This window comes from Macaca nemestrina, chromosome 10, assembly GCF_043159975.1.
Source record: "Macaca nemestrina isolate mMacNem1 chromosome 10, mMacNem.hap1, whole genome shotgun sequence".
NCBI classification, from domain to species: domain Eukaryota; kingdom Metazoa; phylum Chordata; class Mammalia; order Primates; family Cercopithecidae; genus Macaca; species Macaca nemestrina.
In genome coordinates this window covers 85,410,290-85,430,614 of record NC_092134.1, presented here as the reverse complement: position 1 = coordinate 85,430,614, position 20,325 = coordinate 85,410,290, and the positions used below count along the sequence as shown (strand labels likewise).

The following is a 20,325-nucleotide window of genomic DNA, read 5'->3' as shown; positions in this document are numbered from 1 at the left end:
GGAACTCCTGACCTCAGGTGATCCACCTGCTTCGGCCTCCCAAAGTGCTAAGATTACAGGCATGAGTCACCGTGCCTGGCCTATGACTCTTTATTTTCTAATATATAGAAGTAGCTTGATCTACTTGACTAATGTCATGAGGTAGAGAACTGCTTTCGTTTAAGTCAGGTCTCTGCTCACATGACAGCTATAAAATGTGTTTCTTTCCGCTCAAATTGCAGAGATTGACTGATTTTCACTTTAAGATTTGCAAGAGCCATACTGATCTTGAAGGGTCCCAATATTCTCATATCCACCAAGATTTACTTAAAATTCTCTCTTCCAGTAAAATTTAGCTATCATCAAAATTCAGCACTAAGTAAATGAGAAGTTGAAAATGTAAAATGGATTTGTTCATATCCTTAAGGTTTAAAGTCCAAAGATGGTGTTACTCTTTTAAAATCCCCATGTAATAACTATCTACCTTTTAGTCACTTTCTCTTATATCTGAGGAAGGGCTTGAGAACTAAGATGACAAAATACCAACCTTGAGGTCTTTCGGGTTTCGAGGTAAAGACTTCGGCTGTTTCTTGATTTTTGTAAAGATGAGCTTGATGATGGAGTAGAATTTCTCCATTGGCCATTTGCACTCTGGCCAAAGGTTCTTAAGTCGCCTGAGCCAAGAAAACTGTCTGAGGAAGGATTATCTAAAAAAATAAAAGTTTGAATAAATTAAACAAATTCTACAGGTGGTTCTCCTTATGACTGCAACCATGACCAACTATTGTATTCCAAAGTAATGTGGCATATCACCATGTCTCTCATGGAAGAAAGATCCCAGTCTCAACTGCCAGTAAAGTCTGCAGTAGGGGAACTTCTACAAACTATAATTGATTCAGCCATACTAACCTGAAAATTGATGAAGGAGCTGAATCCTGCCACAGCCATGTGCCTTATCTGCATCAATGTGACTCCGTGGTGTCCACCAAAAGTCAACATTTTACCCCAACTATATCTTGCAAGCACTCCCAGGCCTGGGCCTGAAAGAAGGTAGGCCAGACCAGTAAGAAAGCAGGTGGAGGGCCAATGAGAATTGTAATTCAAATGAACAACAGTTATTGCTTACTAAGCAGCTAGTGTCACTTTCTTCTTTTTAGTTACCATGTTCAAGACTCAGGTACTCTCTCAAAGAGCAGAGACAACCTAATTGCTGCTTATTCTGGTTGGCTTATGGCAAGGAATGACCCATCACATATATCTGGTTCTGGTATAATAATCTTCAGTCATTTAATGCCATAATCAAACATATTATTACTCCAGTGTTTGCTACTACAATCAGATTAATTGAGAATTACTTATTATTTGAATTTTCTAACTTATGGATTACAATCTGGGATATCAAAAACCTCCTGAAGTTTCAGCTAGGAGTGGTAGAATAATTTCTATACCCTCCTCTCCCTATCTGCAGAATTGGACAATTTAAAACAGCTCCCTCAAAATAACTTCAGACATTAAGTTACGGAACTCTAAGGAGCTCCAGTGAAAACATAAGAATAATAATTCTCTACTTCTGGAATTTTTTTCTAGTGCTGACATTATTTTGAAGATATTCTTTTAACGCATATTACTATAGAACTTTTCACAATATTGTAAATGTATGCTATTAAAAATATTTAATGTATCTTTTGATACTCTATCCAAATAGGCAGCCTTCAAAAATATAATTTTGTGTTTCTGTAAGCTAATCAAGATGTCAGGATGTAGGGTAAATAAGACAAGAAAAAAGCAGCAGTCAGGGTGGTATTAGTACTAATTAATTCAACAGTTGGTGACCTTAGTCTGATAATTAAAATAAGCTAATTTACTTTCAAAATGAATTGTAACTTTGTTCCTTTGTAATCAGTATCTATGCTTAGCATCTATTACTATAACTTTGAGGACAGAAACATGAGGCTAATGAAAATGAGTCTTAGTAAAAAACTAGAAAATTATTAGACTTAAGTTTAAAGTCATAACAGTAGAAATATTTGTCTCTCACACGTTTTGGCTAAAATTTGATTAGGGCATGATCTAAATAGAGATATCTGTCTGAGGAATCGGTCTGTCAAAAATACAAGTTACCCTAACAGGTGTGAAATTTGAGACCAAGGATAAGTCAGAGTAGCATTCTCAATGGCATGTGACAGAGACGGCAGCTTCAAAATGCAAGGAGAAAAGCAGAAGATCAGGCAGCAGTCTGCTTAAACAGAAAAAGGTGGTTCCAACTACACTTAATGAAATCAATCGCTGAATGGTGTTCTGTTGCTGATGGGATCAAGCAAAGCTAGAGACAGACTAAGAGGAAACTACAGATACTGTTTTGTTTGTTTGTTTTTGAGGCAGGGACTCACCCTGTTGCCCAGGCTGGACTGTAGTGGCACAATCATAGCTCACTGCAGCCTCGAACTCCTAAGCTCAAGCAATCTTCCTGCCTCAGTCTCCCAAGTAGCTGGGATTACAGGTGCATACCATCATACATGCCTAATTTTTCTATTTTTTTGGAAAGTCAGGGTTTCACTGTGTTGCCCAGGCTGGAATCGAACTCCTGGCCTTACGTGATACTCCAACCTGGGCCTCCCAAAGACAAAGTACTGAAATAACACAGGTGAGCCACTGTGCCTGGCCACATATAGTAAGAGTTTAACATGATAGTCTGTCATCACTGATTTCTGTAAGAAATCAGAGTTACAAACACCACAAAAAAGATTACCTATTATGTGTACATACATACACATAAAACTAGGAGAAAATACACCAAAAATTTAATTGTGGTTATGTTCTAATGATAGAGTGATGGGTATTTTTCTACTTTTCTGTACAAATTTTCTGCAGGGACAAGCAATACTTTTATGAATATAATAAACTTCATATTAAAAAAGAATGTGTCAAGACTGGGTGTGGTAGTTCATGCCTGTAATCCCAACACTTTGGGAGGCCGAGGCAGGTGGATCACCTGAGGCCAGGAGTTCGACATCAGCCTAGCCAGCATGGTGAAACTCGTCTCTATTAAAAATACAAAAAATTAGCCAGGCATGGTGGTACACGCCTGTCGTCCCAGTTACTAGGGAGGCTGAGGTATGAGAATCACTTGAACCCGGGAGATGGAGGTTGCTGTGAGCCAAGAGCATGCCACTGCACTCCAGCCTGGGTAACAGAGTGAGATTCTGTCTCCAAAAAAAAAGAATGTGTAAGGTAACTACTTACTATGAAAGTAACTACCAGTTGTTCCTGTTAACTTTAGTTAAAATAATAGCAGGATGTTTAAATAATCTTACCTACCAAGTATCATTCTGGTAACCTAATTTAACATATTTTCCAAAGAGAAGACATTGATAATTATTCTAAGCATGAGCAAAATCATTTCTTTTCATCCTACTTTTCTCTGTTTACGGTTAAACTTTTTCTTTTTCTTGAGACAGGGCCTCCCTCTGTCCCCCAGGCTGAGTGCCAGTGGCACCATCACAGCTTACTGTAGCCTTGACCTCCCAAGCTCAAGTGATGTTCCCACCTCAGCTTCCTCAGTAGCTGGGTCTACAGGTACATGTCACCAAGTCCGGGTAGTTTATTTTTATTTCTGTAGAGACAGGGTCTCAGTACGTTGCCTGGGCTGGTCTCAAACTCGGGCGAAAGTGATACTCCCGCCTTGGCCTACCAAAGTGCTGGGAGTACAGGCATATAAAGTTTTACTGTAACAAAGTAAACTGTAACAAAGTTTTTAAAACTTTATTTTTTAAAAAATCAATATTTTAAATACTCTAATCTTAAGTGGATTGAGAGGTAGATTTTTAAAAAGCTTGATCTAGAGATGTTAACCCAATAAAGCAATAAAGGAGAAGTTCCAGATCCTAGATCCTAAAGTTTGGGCCTTCCTGCTCATTTTCATCCTGGTGGAGGAGGAGACAGCAGGGTGAGAGACAAGACAAATACCAGTAAAATCAGGATCAGCAGATTAAGGCAGGTAAACTGAGGGTCCGTGTCTAGCCCAATCAAGAGGTAAGGCAGAAGGTGATGACCACTGCAATCGATGTGGGGATTATTAGAAAAGAGTATATCCAGAGGAGAGAGCATAATTGGAACGAGTATGGAAAGAGGAAGAAGTTTTTTTAAAGTCCATAGTAAAAAGTAGGTTTTAATTAAAGACTTCATTATAAGAAAAAAGTATATATAAGACCACTGACATTCACAGATTTAAAATACTGATTTTTAGAAAGTGACCTTTGATGTCTGTGACATGCCATAAGCTTGTTCCATCAGGGACTAGATGAGATTTGTTAGACACAAATTTGAGTACTCTGCTTCAAGCTGTGAGTAATTTAGCATCCCCATTTCAGTATGACTTTATTATTCACTATTGTTATTCTCTATTCATCATCTATATATAGCAACTGTTGTAATTATTTTCTTCTCCAAAAAAAGGTACTCAAGTGAGACATGAAGCTTTTAGTGTAAGACTGTTGATATAGGAATCAACTTGTGGTATGAGGATAAACATAAGAAAAATATAACTCTCAATAATTATGTAACTGAGTAGAAAGCCAAGGAATCTGGCCAAATATTATATTAGAACTTAAGATAACCTTAGTTATATTCTTTGTGAGTATCAAGGGTTTACTGAAACTTAGAAGAAAAAAAGCTCTATATACCAATGCTTTTAGGGCATGTTATTAACAACAGCTGAAAATGGTTAAGGGTAAATGTGCACCTAAACCATAGGGAAAATAATGAAGCAAATGAAGGCACACGCCCATTATCCCAAATCAAATGCTTGCGTCCAGTTCTAGATCCAAATTTAAAATTTTTGGAATTTTAGAAAGATAACCTGGCATATTAGGTAACACCTTCAAGTATAATCTGTAACAGCACTCCGTAATCAAACATGTTATCTGCAGCAAAATGTGAAAATACTCATTTTTACAGAGATTTTAAAAAAGAAAAAAATATAAACAGCTTAGTGTCAGTTCAAGTAGGTTTTGCCAAGGAATTAATTCAGGTCAGGTATTTTTTTTTTTTTTTTTTTTTTGGAGATGAAGTCTTACTGTGTTGCCCAGGATGGAGTGCAATGGCGCAGTCTCCACTCACTGCAACCCCCAACTCCTGGGTTCAAGCGATTCTTCTGCCTCAGCTTCCCAAGTAGCTGGGATTACAGATGTCCTCCAACACACCCAGCTAATTTTTGCGTTTTTAGTAGAGACAGGGTTTCACCATGTTGGCCAGGCTGATCTCGAATGCCTGACCTCCAGTGATCCACCCGCCTTGGCCTCCCAAAGTGTTGGGATTACAGGCCTGAGCCATTGCATCCAGCCTCAGGTCAGGTTTTGAAGCCAAATGAGTTGTGAAAAAAAATTTTTGGTTTTCAGAGGTTTTTGGATTTGGAATTGCACAGAAGGGATTGTGGATGTGCGTATCAATTTCATGAATTAGAAATGAGCAGAAAATGATTAAAAAAGAACACGTCGACAGATGAAAAACTAAAACTATATTGGCCTGGACAACACAGAGAAACTCCATCTCTACCAAAAAATACAAAAATTAGCTAGGCATGGTGGTATGCACCTGTAGTCCCAGCTACTCAGGGGGCTGAGGTGGGAGGATCTCAAACCCTAGTAAGAGAGCAGATGATAGATAAGTCAGGCAGGTCACAGGATAAGAACAGCCTAGAGAATGCTGACTTCTGTCATGGATCACAAGTTAAATAGGCAAGCCCTTGAATATGCAAGCATATGGCTGTGGCAGGTGCTAGACAGAAACACACAGTTAACATTTCCTGCCCTGAAAGAAGGACAAGCTCAGGAATAAATAAATTTTCAGGTTTCATGGTTTCAAGTAGAACAGAAATAAACTAGGTCTGTGATTTAAATTAATGCAAAACAAACACCCTTTTCACACATCACATACACATATCCCCAAAAAAAGTCAAAAACAAAGTTGTATTGCTTTTTACAATGGCATAAGGGACAGTTAGATTAGATTCTCAAAACACTTTCCCACTAGAAAACTAGTATTTGGATGAGACAAAATCAGTAAAGTATCATAGCAACCACATACACAGGAAAAGCCATTCAAATGATGTTCTAGTGAAGAAAATACCATCTTGTTTTTGACAATGTCTTTACTTTTGGAGATGATAAACATAAAAGATATGCTATAAAGAAATCCAAAAGGTATAAAGTCCCTTGACTCCAAGTAATGTGTCATACCTGAATAATAGCTTGGATTATAAGCTGCACTTCTTGTGGAACATGTAAAAGATCGGTCCAAATGTCCTTGCCTGGAAGATAAAATCTAAACAAAGCAGAAGATTTTTCTTAAGTCACATTTTTTTTTTTTTTGAAACAAAGTCTCACTCTTGTTGCCCAGGCTGGAGTGCACCAGCATGATCTCTACTCACTGCAACCTCTGCCTCCTAAGTTCAAGTGATTCTCCTACCTCAGACTCCTGAGTAGCTGGGATTACAGCTGGGATTATGTGCCATCACACCTGGCTAATTTTTGTATTTTTAGTAGAGACAGGGTTTCACCATGTTGGCCAGGCTGGTCTTGAACTCCTGACCTGAGGTGATCCACCCACCTTGGCCTCCCAAAGTGCTGGGATTACAGGCGTGAGCCACCATGCCTGGCCATGTCATGTTTTTTAACAATAAAATAAAAGCATATATTAGGAAAAATAAATAATTAAACAAGACTATAAGCCGGGTGCAATGGCTCATGCCTATAATCTCAGCACTTTGCAAAGCCAAGGCAGAAGGATCACTTGAGCTCAGGAGTTCAAGACTAGCAATGGACAACACGGAGAGACCCCGTCTCTAAATAAATAAAGACTATAGCAGAACTAAGACTATTTCAGAACTCAATATAATTATATTTACATGTTATACATATTAGTACTACATACTAATAAGAAAGGAAAACACGTAGACAATCTAATGAAATAATTCAGGCTTCAAGAAAAAAAACAGGCAAAATATCTGTTATACAACTTAATTCAAAGAATGTTCACTAAAAGGTAAGTATGTATTTAGTACATCCTGTCTGAAAGCCAGTTATAACACATATTAAAAAGGCTGAGAAAAATCAATCTGGTTTTGGTTGTTTTGATAACTTTACAGAGATAGCTCTTAATCAGAGGTGGTGCTGTACCCTGGGTACATATCTGGAAATGTGTGGACATACATTAACTATTAAAATGATTATGGGGGGGGAGGTGTATGCTACAGGTATTTAGTGCCTAGGGCTCACGGATGCTAAATATCCTATTAGGAAAGATTCACACATCAAAGAATGATCTCATCCAAATTACTAATGGCTTTCCTATTGAAAAAGACTGCTTTATTAATAGTGCTCCCCACACTTTCATATGCATATAAATCAAATGAGGATGTTTTTAAAATATAAATTCTGATTCAGTGATATGAGGTAAAGCCTGAGAGTCTGCATTTTTATCAGGCACCCAAGTAATGTTGATGCTGTTGGTCCTGAACCAGACCTTGAAAACCAGGCACAGACATCTCAGAGCTGCCCTATATTTTCACATTTCTCCCCCATTTAATGCTCACCAATTTTAAGTGCTAGTTTAAAAGAACACCGATCTGCATATAAGTAATTTTAAAATTCAGAAAACAATGAGTTTTCTAAAAGGTACTGTTCTCAAAGAACTCATACATAGCCTATTTTGTCTTAACTTCCTTGTCTTAATTTTAATATATAGAGCAGAATTCCAAACACTAAAATTACTGATTCTAAAAAGTTTATATCCATGCTTATATTTTTGAGTGTGGTATTTAAACTACATAAGATGAAAACGTATGAGGAGCCCAAATAATTAATTAATTAAAGGAAGAAAATTGCTCCTAACCTGCTGGTCAGAAAGTGAAAGCTGGTCCTCTGGAAAACCTGTTTGTGGCAGGAGGTGGGTTTTGAATAAGGAGTTGTGGTTCACTAAAGTCACTTCTCCAGCATCCATCCTCATCCTATCAGCAATATCATCTAGGGAGAGAGTCTGGATTAGTTCAAGTCATATAATTCTTCAATAATGTTTCCCCTATGAACCAATCTTTTCACCAAATAAAAACACTTCCCACCCAGGCATGGTGCCTCAAGCCTGTAATCCCAGCACTTAGAGAGGCTGAGGCAGGAGGATTTTTTGAGGCCAGAAGTTCAAGACCTATCTAGGCAACATAGCAAGACCCTGTCTCTCCAAAAAATTAAAAAATGAGCCAGCAGGCCAGGTGCAGTGGCTCACACCTGTAATCCCAGCACTTTGGGAGGTCAAGGCGGGTGGATCACGAGGTCAGGAGTTCGAGACCAGCCTGGCCAACATGGTGAAACCCCGTCTCTACTAAAAATACAAAAATCAGCCAGGCATGGTGGCGGGTACCTGCTAATCAGAAGGTGGAGGCAGGAGCATTGCTTGACCCTGGGAGAAAGAGGTTGCAGTGGGCCAAGATCGCGCCATTGCACTCCAGCTTGGGCAACAGCAGCAAAACTCCATCTCAAAAAAATAAAAAATAAAAAAAGTTAGCCAGCCAATGTGGCACATGTCTGTAGCCTCAACTACTTGGGAAGCTGAGGCAGGAGGATTGCCTTGAGCCCATAAGTTCAAATTTACAGCGAGCTATCATCACACCACTGTACTCCAGCCTGGGTGACAGAGAGAGACCCTGTGTCTAACAATAATAACAAAAAAAGACAAAAAAAGAACTTGAAGAACAACTCTGCAATAAAATAAAATGCCTCTTTAATAGCTAACTAAAGGCAAAAATCTCATATTGTCATTGTCAACAGAGGTCCATGTACAGGAATTGGCTCATTGGTAGATGGCCTCAGTTAATTTCAAAACAATTCAAAACTTGTACACATATAAAAACAGCTTAAAGTTTTAAAAATAACAAGACCAGGCAAGGTGGCTCACACCTGTAATACTAGCACTTTGGGAGGCTGAGGCAGACGGATGGCTTAAGCCCAGAAGTTCGAGACCAGCCTGGACAATATGGCAAAATCTCGTCTTTATTAAAAAACAAAACAAAACAAAACATTAGCCAGACGTGGTGGTGCATGCCTGTAGTCCCCACTACTCAGGAGGCTAAGCTGGGAGGATCCTCTGAGCGTGGGGAGGTCAAGGCTGCAGTGAACCATAACAGAGTCACTGCACTCCAGCCTGGGCGACAGAGTGAGACCCCATCTCAGAAAACAGCAAAGAAAAACACAAACAAAAAACAAAAATGCTCCCAAAAGAAACTTTTTAAACATTTTAACTACAGAAAAAAATTTAAATATAAAAGATTGGGGCAAAAAATTCACCATTCAGTAATAAACACTGTTAACACTGGTTCATTTCCTGTTTTAACACAAAAAAGTGCTTTAAGACATAATCCACCTGCCAGGTGTGGTGGCTCACACCTGTAATCCCAGCACTTTGGCTGAGGTGGGTGGATCACTTACTTGAGGCCAGGAGTTTGAGAGCAGCCTGGCTAACATGGCAAAACCCCATCTCTACTAAAAATACACCAGGCATAGTGGTAATCCTAGCTACTTGGGAGGCTGAAGCATGAGAATCGCTTGAACCCGGGAGGCGGAGGATGGAGTGAGCCAAGATAACACCATTGCACTCCAGTTTAGGCAAGAGAGTGAGACTCTGTCTCTAATAATAATAAGAATCATCATCATCATCATCATCATCATCATCATCTGCCTGAAATTTTTTAGAAGCATAATTTTATTCATATTGCTCTTAATAGGTATCAGCTCAATAACTATAACATTAGGGCAGAATTTTACTTTTGAACCATTTTTGATAACTTTATTACTACAGAAGAGCTAGAATAGAAGCAATAAAGGTAACAGAATTCAATGACTTACACTGGTATCAGCAATGAGAGAAAATGCAAACAAATGAACAGGGAAGGAGAACGCAGACTAAGGAAAAGGAAAACACAGAATAGAGAGAAAGCTAATGTGAATCTAAAAGGAACATAGGGATATTATAAAATCTAAGTGTATAGATTTTTCAACTTATTTCTAAATTAGCTACTAGTCCTGATCTTATATTGATCGCCTTAACAGACATAAAGTACTATAAATGAAATAGTGAAAAATGTCCTAATCACAATTCTCAGTAACACTAGCTAAATGAAATAAAATATTTACATTAATCAAATTGTCATTTAGAAGTCAGTTTAACATAGTACTAAGGAACAAGAACTCTCGGCTGGGCACGGTGGCTCACCCCTGTAATCTCAGCACTGTGGGAGGCCAAGGCAGGCAGATCATGTGAGGTCAGGAGTTCAAGACCAGACTGGCCAACATGGTGAAATCCCATCTCTACTAAAATACAAAAATTAGCCGGATGTGGTGGCACACGCACGATTGTAATCCCAGCTACTTGGGAGGCTGAGACGGGGACTGCTTGAACCCAGGAGGCAGAGGTTGCAGTGAGCTGAGATCATACCACTACACTCTAGCCTGGGTGACAGAGTGAGACTCCGTCTCAAAATAAAATAAAAAAAAGAACAAGAACTCTAGAAAACTCTAGAACCAGAGTGCGTAGGTTTAAATCCTGGCTCTGCCAGTTATAGCACATGACTCTAGGCAAGCTTCTTAACTTCTGTGTCTCAGTTTCCTCGTGATATAATAGGGATAATAACAGTAACCTACTTGGTAGGTGCTATTAGGTACCCTTGTAAGATGTTAGGAGTAAATGAACTCATATATTTTAAATACTTAGAACAGTGTCTAGTACACAGTAAATGTTCGCCAGGGTATATTTGGCTTTTTCAATATAATCAATGAGATAATACTCCTAAATGAGTACATAAACAATGTTCTAACCAAAAGATAATTATGTGGGCCGGGTGCGGTGGCTCATGCCTGTAATCCCAGCACTTTGGGAAGCCGAGGTGGGCAGATCACCTGAGGTCAGGAGTTTGAGACCAGCCTAGCCAACATGGCGAAACCCTGTCTCTATTAAAAACACGAAAATTAGCTGGACATGGTGGCACATGCCTGTAATCCCAGCTACTTGGAAGGCTGAGGTAGGAGAATTGCTTGAACCCAGGAGACACAAGCTGCAGTGAGCAGAGATGGTGCCACTGCACTCCAGCCTGGGTGACAGAGCAACACTACACGCGACAGAGCGAGACTCCGTCTCAAAAAAAAAATAAAAAATTAAAATAATAATAATAATAATTATGTTTGGCATATAGTATAACATAATTAGGATTAAGATTTCTCTTAAAATTATTATTAAGCACAAAGATACAAATACTGAAAATGTTAGGAAAACCCATTTTTTCACTCTAGCTTAACCAATGAGAGTAGCTAAAAGGATTCAACAACTAGTTAGTCTTACCCATTTCAAGTCTTTTCACATCACTGACTTTAGCAAAGATACAAAGTCCTATAAAAGAAGACACAAAACAGAAAAATTACATACTGAAACGCCTACTTCACTTAATTTTAGAAGGTGCAGCCACTAGAAGTGACATTTGTTTGTGTTCTTAGTGGAGAAAAATCTAAGGTGGTAAAGAGTTGACTTGATGGGAAAAGGGTAAAAACTAAAACTAGCTTGAGGTGCTTCCAAACATTTCTGCAACCTGTGCTACATTAAACAGCAATTATAGACTACCCACAGAATCACAGAATATTAAAGCAAGAAGCAAGCTGGGAGCGCCAACCCTTAAGAGACTGAGTGCTTTGCATAAAGTCATAATGTCAGCAACTACACCAAAATTATAACCTAGAAATTCTTCCCAACTCATTGTTCTATTACCTCATGCTAAATCACTTCACCAACAAGTGACAGACTTTGTGATGGTCCTATTAAGACTTTTCTTCCATCTCTTACTCAGCGGCCTGATACTCTAACGACAATCAAGGACTACTTTGGAGGAGTACAAAGTACTTCCCCCAACATCATCAATCAAACTGCTACAAACCAAAGCCCCTTTGCCTATATAAAAATTACTGTCTCCTCTGATATATCCACTTTTTCCACAAAATAAAGATGTTAAAAACCAAACTGCTGGCCGGGTGCGGTGGCTCACGCCTGTAATCCCAGCACTTTGGGAGGCTGAGGAGGGCGGATACCTTGAGGTCAGGAGTTGGAGGCCAGCCTGGCCAACATGGTGAAAACTCATCTCTACTAAAAATACAACAATTAGCCAGGTGTGGTGGTGCGTGCCTGTAGTCCCAGCTACTCGGGAGGCTGAGACAGGAGAATTGCTTGAACCCAGCAAGCAGAGGTTGCAGTAAGCCAAGATTACGCCACTGCAACAGAGCAAGGCTCTGTCTCAAAAAAAAAAAAAAAAAAAAAAAAAAAACAAAAAACACAACCAAACTGCTTGGAACTAGGTTAATAAACATCCTCAGCACATACGGTCTTGGCAGATTTCCAAGAGGAGGAGGCTACTAGGGATGGTAATAGTCACACCTATATATATTTATAATCTTATAACCATATTTTTAAAAATATTAAGCACTTCATCAACCACATAGCAATACTAGGGCTTCAATGTATTCATGAGGTTGGATGATGATAATAGGCATTCTTTGTGGTCACAATAATGAAAGTCACACAAAGGAAGGCTACTTAAAGTTTTCTTGGCATATGCGATCATGCCACTGCCCTCCAGCCTGGGCGACACAGCGAGACTCCGTCTCAAAAAAAAAAAAAAAAAAAAGTTTTCTTGGCAGAGCTATAGACTAAGCAGAGTAATTATCTGATTACCTAGTATTGCCAGGAAGGATCCCTAAAGAATTTAAGCCTTAGATTTAGGCTTCAAATGTATTTCCAAATGCTCAACTTAAAAGACTTCTTTATCTAAAAATTCTTCAGGTTATTTTTTCCCCTTCTTTCTTCTTTAATAGAGTAGACTCCCTTTGGTTCCAGGTTAAGGGGGAAAAAATCTTATCAACCAATACATTAGCAACACTTTTTTGACATTTTAAAGTTGCTTCATAATTGTCATTACTAGCCTTTTTAAAATTATTACTAAGAAGAATGCCAACTTAAAAGCTTGGTGCCCAAAAGAATAATCCCACGTTAATTTCCTTGCATTTTGTTAAGATAGATGTGAAGAGAAAAGGAAGCTAGAAATTCAAAGAATTTTACCAATCATATCCAGAGAGGTTAAATGACTTGCCTGAAATCACACAGATAGGGCAAAAAAAGGACAAGAATCCATGTATCCTGACTCCAGGGCAAAGGCACATTTCAAACATCATACAACTTCAAATCCTTTAACACAACCTCAAAGATTCATACACACTGGCAATTTAAAAGTAATCCCTCACTAACCCTGGGGAATCCACACTGATTTATAATTTTAAATAATTAAAACCCCACATTTATATTTTAATACAAATATATCCAGCTTCTTCAGTGTGCTTACGGTACATTCTTTTAGCCACTTGCAGTTACATTGGGAGAAGGAATACTTCACCCCAAGATTCTCCATGAAAATGCTGGATCTGGAACCTTGATGCCACCAAATTCATGCAACTGTAAAAATGTTTTCTTTTTTAAGAAATGATTCTAATAATTCATTTCCTAGTATACACTGGTCATGTAATTTACTGAAAGAACATAAACCACTACAAATATTCAGATGAAGTCAGGTTAGTAGCGGAACACAAGGTAATGGGAAATCTGAAAGCACAAAAAAGATCACAGTCTTCACAACTGTGGTGAAACATTTATAACCTTACACATACGCAAAGAGGGGATTATAAAAGACAATGTTTAGTGCTGTAAGGAAGTCACTAGAAAATATATATTGAGGCCGGGCGTGGTGGCTCACGTCTGTAATCCCAACACTTTGGGAGGCCGAGGAGAGCGGATCATGAGTTCAGCAGTTCGAGACGGGCCTGGCCAACATATTGAAACCCTGTCTCTACCAAAAATACAAAAATTAGCCAGGTGTGGTGGCAGGTGCCTATAATCCCAGCCACTCAGGAGGCTGAGGCAGGAGAATCGCTTGGGAGGCAGAGGTTGCAGTGAGCCGAGATCACGCCATTGCACTCCAGCCCGGGTGACAGAGCAAGACTCTGTCTTAAAAAAAAAAAAAAAAACTATATCTATATCTATATCTATATCTGTATCTCTATGTGTCTCTCTCTCTATATATATATATTTAGATCTATATATATCTATATAGGCCTTCTTTCTGGTCACAATAATGAAAGTCACACAAAGGAAGGCTGCTTAAAGTTTTCTTGGCATACGAGATCACGCCACTGCCCTCCAGCCTGGGCGACAGCGCGAGACTACATCTCAAAATATATAGATAGATAGATATAATTTCACCTATATATATCTATATACAGACATAGAGAGAGAGAAAGAGAGAGAGAGAGAGAGAGAGAGAAACACGCAATGTTAGCTTTATCCAGGACCAAGATGTGGTTAGAACAATTTATAAGAAGGGTGTGAAAGCAATCACGTGAAATCGCCCTTTTCCAAGTTCTGAAAAACAATTATGTGTACAATAGTGTGTATTATATCGTCATGTGTTTGAGGTTTCTTCCCCTCTATTTTTACATGTAATCTCTCCCAATCAGACTCTAACACCTTAAACACCTTAATACTCTAACGCCGTAAACCCTAAGTATTCAAATTCTTTCATACACATTCATTTACCGGGCACCAACTATGTGCATTAAGAAAGGGTCCCTGCCACTGGGCAGCTCACTGTCTAGTAGGGAAAGCCAGATCCATAAACAGGTACAGCAAGACAGTAGAGGTGGTACAACTGATAGAAGATGTAGAAGTTGGGAAGAAAAGGACAGAGTTCCAAAGCAATAGTCAAAAACTGCATTCCCTTAGGCAGAAGTAGTAGAACCTGTTTTTGTATCCATCCACTCCCTCTAGACAACTCATTAGATGAGTGATATGAAGACCATCTTTGCAGTTGGGATAATTAATTGAAGTCAGTTAAAAATGAAAAAGTCTTCCTAAAAGGGACTAGAGAGGAAAAATAAAGGGTGGTTGGGCGGGGGGAGATGTAAACTGGAAGTAAGTTAAGGGATCATGCTTAAAGAGATGCTTAAAGTTGCATTGTAACTGTAATTTCAAAGTCAGGGTAATCTGTATTTCAACATGAGTCCTTAACACAAATTATTTTTATGAAGAATAAAGATTTAGGAGATGATGTGATCTAATCCATCCAGAATAAACAGTTATAACAAAGACCGTCAGTCAAATAGTTGGTAGTAGATAAAAGGCTTTATATGAATATTACAAGAATCACCACCACTCCAAATATACTAAGTGTACCAAATATGAAGTAAAATGACTTTAACAAGGCTGACTTGAAAGTGATAAAGGAGCAAGTTATTGCCAACCAGATAGTGGAAATACTGCACAGGCACCGATAAACAGAAATCACCAAGCTCAAGGAAAGAGAAACGATCCAGAGATCACGTTAGGGTACACCAAGAAAGAGACGGTTCAAGGGAATTACCAGGAGGCGATGAGCCAGGTAAGCAAATTGTGGTAGTTAAGGGGATTTTCATAACCTGAGCAGGAGGGTCCAGACGTTTCTTTCTGGTGGTGGCACTAGCGATATCACATCTCAGGGAGATACCACAGAGTAAGAGAGTTGGAGAAATGTTTACGTGAGACGCAGAAGTAGTCGAGAAATATCACTGGGGTCTCAAGCAAGGCGGGAGATGAAGCCGGTACCACAGAAAGCCAAGCTTCCCGGTGAAAACAGCTCTCCCTAGAGAAGACCCTGCTCTGGCGGGAAAGCCCCGGAATCGCAACCGGCCTTTTCCCAAGTACCGCTGGGCGCTGGGATGGGGCCTGCTGTAACGGCAGGGAGACGGCCTCTCCGCGGCCCAGGAGAGAGAGACCAGAGGGAACGGCCTCAGGTAGCCTAACGGCCACCGGCGGCCACAGCGCGGCCACCGGACAGCAGGGGGGAGGGGAGGTGGTCCCAGGGGGCGGGGCAGAGGAAAAGGCGCCGGCCCCACCGTGCTCCCCGCTTCCGCCCAGTCCAGCCCGGGCCGGCGCACCGGGTCCGACACAGTCTCCTGGAGCAGGCTCCCTCCATCCTCACCCCTCCCCCAGCTTCCCGCCGCCACTCACCGAACCGGAACCGGCTGCCATGCGAAGGGGTTTCCGGCCGGGCGCGGAACGCAAAACCCGGGAACCGCCGCGAACCGGAACCGCCTTCACAGCACCGGAAGAGCCGCTAGGTGGCTGCAGAGGAGGGGTCTGGGGCAGGAGGTCAAAGAACAGAGTTAAAGACCAGTGGGACGCCTGCGCGGTGTGGCGAGGCCCGAGAAGCCAAGGGAGCGTTTAAGACTTGTTGTAATTTCTCAGTACCCTTTTCAGTCTGGGCGTTTTCGCTTTCTCGTACTCGGAATACTGTTAGTGTGCCCTTCGTCCTATGCTTTTCTGTGTTCCCTCAGCTCCTTTACTCGCCGCCTTCTGGTTCCGCACGGCGAGTTTTGCTTGGGTTCCAGTTTCCATGGCAGCTTTTCGCTGTGGCCCTAAATCTGCGGAAACCTGTGGCTTCCCCCGACAGATGGGGACCTGAGATCTAAATCGATCTCAGGCTATCTCGTGTTTTATTGAGAATCACAGAACGTTAGTGCTCGTAGAGGTTATTGGAGATATTTTAGTGTTACCAGGATCAGAGAAGTGAAGGGATTTCCCAAGGGTTTTAAGTGCACGGCCCATCTAAGACTAGGAAACAAGTTTCTTAACTTGCAGTCCTATACTCTGCACCACCTCATGCTTGATTGACCATTCAGCAAACAAAAAAAAAAAAAAAAGAAGAAAGCATCTTGAGGATGGATTAGGCTAGACGCTGGCAAGATGTAGAAACTTCGAGAACTCTGGAGGAATTTGAAAGACAGGCAGAGCTGTGAGGAAAGCTTTTGGGAGCCCACTAGAGATCTGCTTTTCTGGGTAGAGATAGAGAAGGACCCAGGAATCACCTCTGACCTCTGAAGGGCTTTGTTGTTCCTGGGACACATTGATTAGCCTGGAATCTGACATACTTTTTAAAATAAAATAATGGGAAGAAATATGTTTGTTCATCCAGGCTGTTTGTCAAGCACTTCAGCTTGGCAGGCCTCTGGACCCAGGCCCTGTAGAAGTCTTAGAGAAATGCCCCCTTAGTAGGTCCTTTACACTCAGATCACAGCCACAGGCACAGTCTGAGCTCAGACTTGAAGAAGGGTAGTTTGTGGAGGCCCCCAGCCTTTCTGATACTCTCAGAAGCTTACTGAGTTCAGGGGATCCTGCCCTGTCAAATACATCAAAGTAGATTATTTGTGTTGCCTCATATGCTGATACTTTTATATTGTCAAGTCCTAAGGCCTAGTAGTAGTGAGCATAGCTGGTCTGTCAGTCATTGACATCTTATTCCAGAGCTCTGTTCATTTGGATTAAACTCTGTCTCTATTTCTAGGAGGGAGCCATGCATAAAGACGAGTTTCATCTGAAATTTTTCATGTGTGTGATTCAATCTCGCCAGTTAGTCAGGACTCCTCAGAGAACAGGTACCATTGTCTCCTGATCATACTCCAGTGACAGAGAATGAGTTCTCTCACAAGAAGTCTCAATACAGGATGTGAAGCTTTCTAGTATAAATACGGATTTTAGGGGTCAACTGACTAGTTTATCACATTCTCACTTTGATAAAATATTGATCACTGAGTCATGTATTTTCCAGGTAAGATTTTTGACCTGGTTTGTTGTGATAGTCACCAGGCAGATAAGGAGGACTTGAGAGTTGAGGGGGGAACAAAATTTACCCCATGAGTTGTTCATTGATTTCTGTGTTGTTATGTGAATTACTTTGACCAGTCTGGGCTCATCTGTGGGAATCTTTATTGTCATTATAACTGACACTCCAAAACTATCAAGTAAATCAAGCCTTAAGGAAAAATGGCCTTCTCATCCACCCCACCTCAAAGTATCTAGTTATATGTTCTGCTTTTCCCCCATGTATGTCAAGGAAATGGAATCTTTTTGAGGTAAGAGAGTTGTTGAGAACAGTCATCGCTTCTCTAATTTTTCACTGGATTTTTGGAAAGAAAGCCCTGAACAGCTCAGAGTCATAGGAAAAATGAAAGGGAGTAAGAAACACTCCCTTCCCTGAATCCCACCTTGAGGGTGACCTAAAACTATTGTTTCTCAGCTGGGGAAGCTTCTACTTCCAGCATGCTCATACCAAAGCCACCAACAAAGACAGACACCTTGAAGAGTCTAGATACTTTGGATGATCCAGACACCGTGAGAAGCATACCTGTTTTCAAAACTGGTGAGGCATGTGGGTAAACAGCAAGAAATGTGCAAAGGAATATGGGAAAGTGAAAGTTGTATGCATAGTGTTATAAATCAGGGTAGAGCTACTGAAGTAAAGCTGAAATACAAGTTAAGACCCAAGGGGGAAAATCTGTGTGTGTGTGAAACAGAGAGAGAGAGAGAGAAAGAGAAAGAGGGATGGGGAGGGAAAGGAAAAAGGGAGAGAGTGGGGGATGGATCATCTGGGAAACTGTAGAGAAATGGACATTTCTCTCTATGAAGAATAACTTAATTTGATCAATATTAAATCAGTTGGCTCATAACTGTAAACTACTAATCTGGTTTATCTTATTGTCAGCATCCTTGATATATAAATATGTGAAACTTAAAAAAATCGACTAAAAGAGTTACTATTTTACAAAATGATTCCAAATATTGTAAAAAATTTTCATCTTAGGAAACCGTTTAATAATAGATTTCTCATGTATGTTTTAAATAATGTTCAATTCACAAGCAATTTATACGAAGCTTCAGAAACACATCTGTATGTTTCGTCTCAACTTAATTACATCTATATTGGAGTCAATTCACTGCAAATCTTTATCAAGTTCCCACTATTTGCCCAATAATATACTAGAAATGATAGGTTATAAAACATACGTATAAGACATATCCTTGCCATTGCCCCAGTAGCTTACAGTTTGGAAATACCTTAGCGATTATTTAGCTCAACTCTCTTATATTTTCAGAAGGAACTCAGGACTAAAAGGTTTTCCTCGGAAAGTTAATAATTTCATTAAAGTAACAACTCCTAGCACTTATGAAATATATATCAGTATTTAGCCATATTTTTGGGCACTCACATTTGAAATCATTGGACTAGACTCTCTAGGAAATGAGAAAATGAACTAGACACTTTCCTTGTTTCCTATGATCTTATGATTAAGGAGGGGAGATAATATGGAACAATGTGTAAGTTAAGAACTTAATAACTTTGGTTCAAAATGTTGAATTGGTTCAAAATAAGAAGTCATAGATATATAGAGAAGGGAAGAACCAGCTGACTGCTCAGAGCCAGCTTTTCTTTTCCTTCCGTCCTCCCTTCCTTCCTTTCTTTTTCTTTTCTTTCCTTTTTTCTTTTCTTTTTTTTCTTCGTTTTGCAACTGTTTGTGTAGACATCCCTTTAATCAGACTTCCTTTGCCCCTGCATAGAAAGCAGCAAGAAATAAACCCAGCTGATAGCTTTTTCCTATTGTTTATTGACTTTGTACAGATTATTTCTTATTTGCCCTCATCTTTCCTGCTTTTTTGATTCTCCTTTTCCCTGATGTACCTAATACTCACCTCAGACTCCCTTTGCTCTGATGACTCATTTGGACCTGCTTCTGTGGTTTGAACTCAGCATTGTCTCATGGACAAAATTCTGATGTTCAACTTCTACCTTTAAACCCTGGGGTCTGTGCGGCTCAGGTAAGTGGCCACTCTTAACCCTTTCAGCTTTCCTACTGGAGAAGGAAATCCAGTATTTTCCCAGCACCAATAAGGTCTCCATTCCTCCTCTTCTGCCTGCCTCCCTGCTTCCTTCCTCATCCTTTCCTCTTCCCTTCCTTCCTCCCTCCTACTCTTCCTCCTTCTTTGACTTCCAAGAGAATTTGTTGAGCACATACTATGTCAGGTACTGTACTTGGCACTGGGAATAAAGTAGTAAACAAAACAGGTACATTGTCTGCTCTCATGAAGTTTATAGTCTTATGGGACTAAGACAGTAATTACACAATCACACACATGGTTATATAACTAGAATGGTGCTAGTGCAATGAAAGAAAATAATACCTTGTAATCAGAGGATAAAACAGGGGATGTAATATGGCCTGAGAAGTCAGAAAAATGTTTCTCAGGAAGGCCTGAGGGATGAGTATGCATTAGCTAGGTAAAGAGAGAAGAGCTTTCCAGAAAAGGGGACAATAGACTGTGAAATGGGAAAGAGTAGAATGGGCCAATGCGACCTGATGATGGGAGGAATAGCGGGAGAGTGAACTGTACAGATGGTGTAAG

At 40.1% G+C, this 20,325-nt stretch overlaps 2 protein-coding genes across 16 annotated transcripts in view; one reads left to right on the top strand and one right to left on the bottom strand.

The window, feature by feature from the left end:
• The window catches only part of LOC105492926 (SUMO specific peptidase 1), a 66,543-nt gene extending 50,392 nt beyond the window's left edge, over positions 1-16,151 (bottom strand). The window contains exons 1-5 of one of the 9 annotated variants that reach the window (XM_071071805.1): positions 16,099-16,151; positions 11,362-11,409; positions 7,870-8,000; positions 6,216-6,300; positions 527-686 (exon numbers count right to left, since the gene is read on the bottom strand). In XM_071071805.1, coding sequence (XP_070927906.1) covers positions 527-686; positions 6,216-6,300; positions 7,870-8,000; positions 11,362-11,365 — 380 coding nt within the window. In that variant the 5' untranslated portion in view covers positions 11,366-11,409; positions 16,099-16,151. Of the gene's footprint in view, positions 1-526; positions 687-6,215; positions 6,301-7,869; positions 8,014-9,872; positions 9,897-11,361; positions 11,410-15,472; positions 15,946-15,983; positions 16,003-16,098 lie in introns of those variants that run through there. The other 8 variants (XM_071071808.1, XM_071071809.1, XM_071071801.1 and 5 more) reach the window with 8 other exon arrangements.
• The window catches only part of LOC105492929 (phosphofructokinase, muscle), a 45,870-nt gene continuing 40,967 nt past the window's right edge, over positions 15,423-20,325 (top strand). Inside the window, exons 1-3 of one of the 7 annotated variants that reach the window (XM_011760313.3) lie at positions 16,078-16,208; positions 17,432-17,522; positions 18,164-18,286. In XM_011760313.3, the coding sequence (XP_011758615.1) occupies positions 17,441-17,522; positions 18,164-18,286 (205 nt within the window). In that variant the 5' untranslated portion in view covers positions 16,078-16,208; positions 17,432-17,440. Of the gene's footprint in view, positions 15,491-16,077; positions 16,383-16,587; positions 16,603-17,431; positions 17,523-18,163; positions 18,287-20,325 lie in introns of those variants that run through there. The other 6 variants (XM_011760308.2, XM_011760310.3, XM_011760311.3 and 3 more) reach the window with 6 other exon arrangements.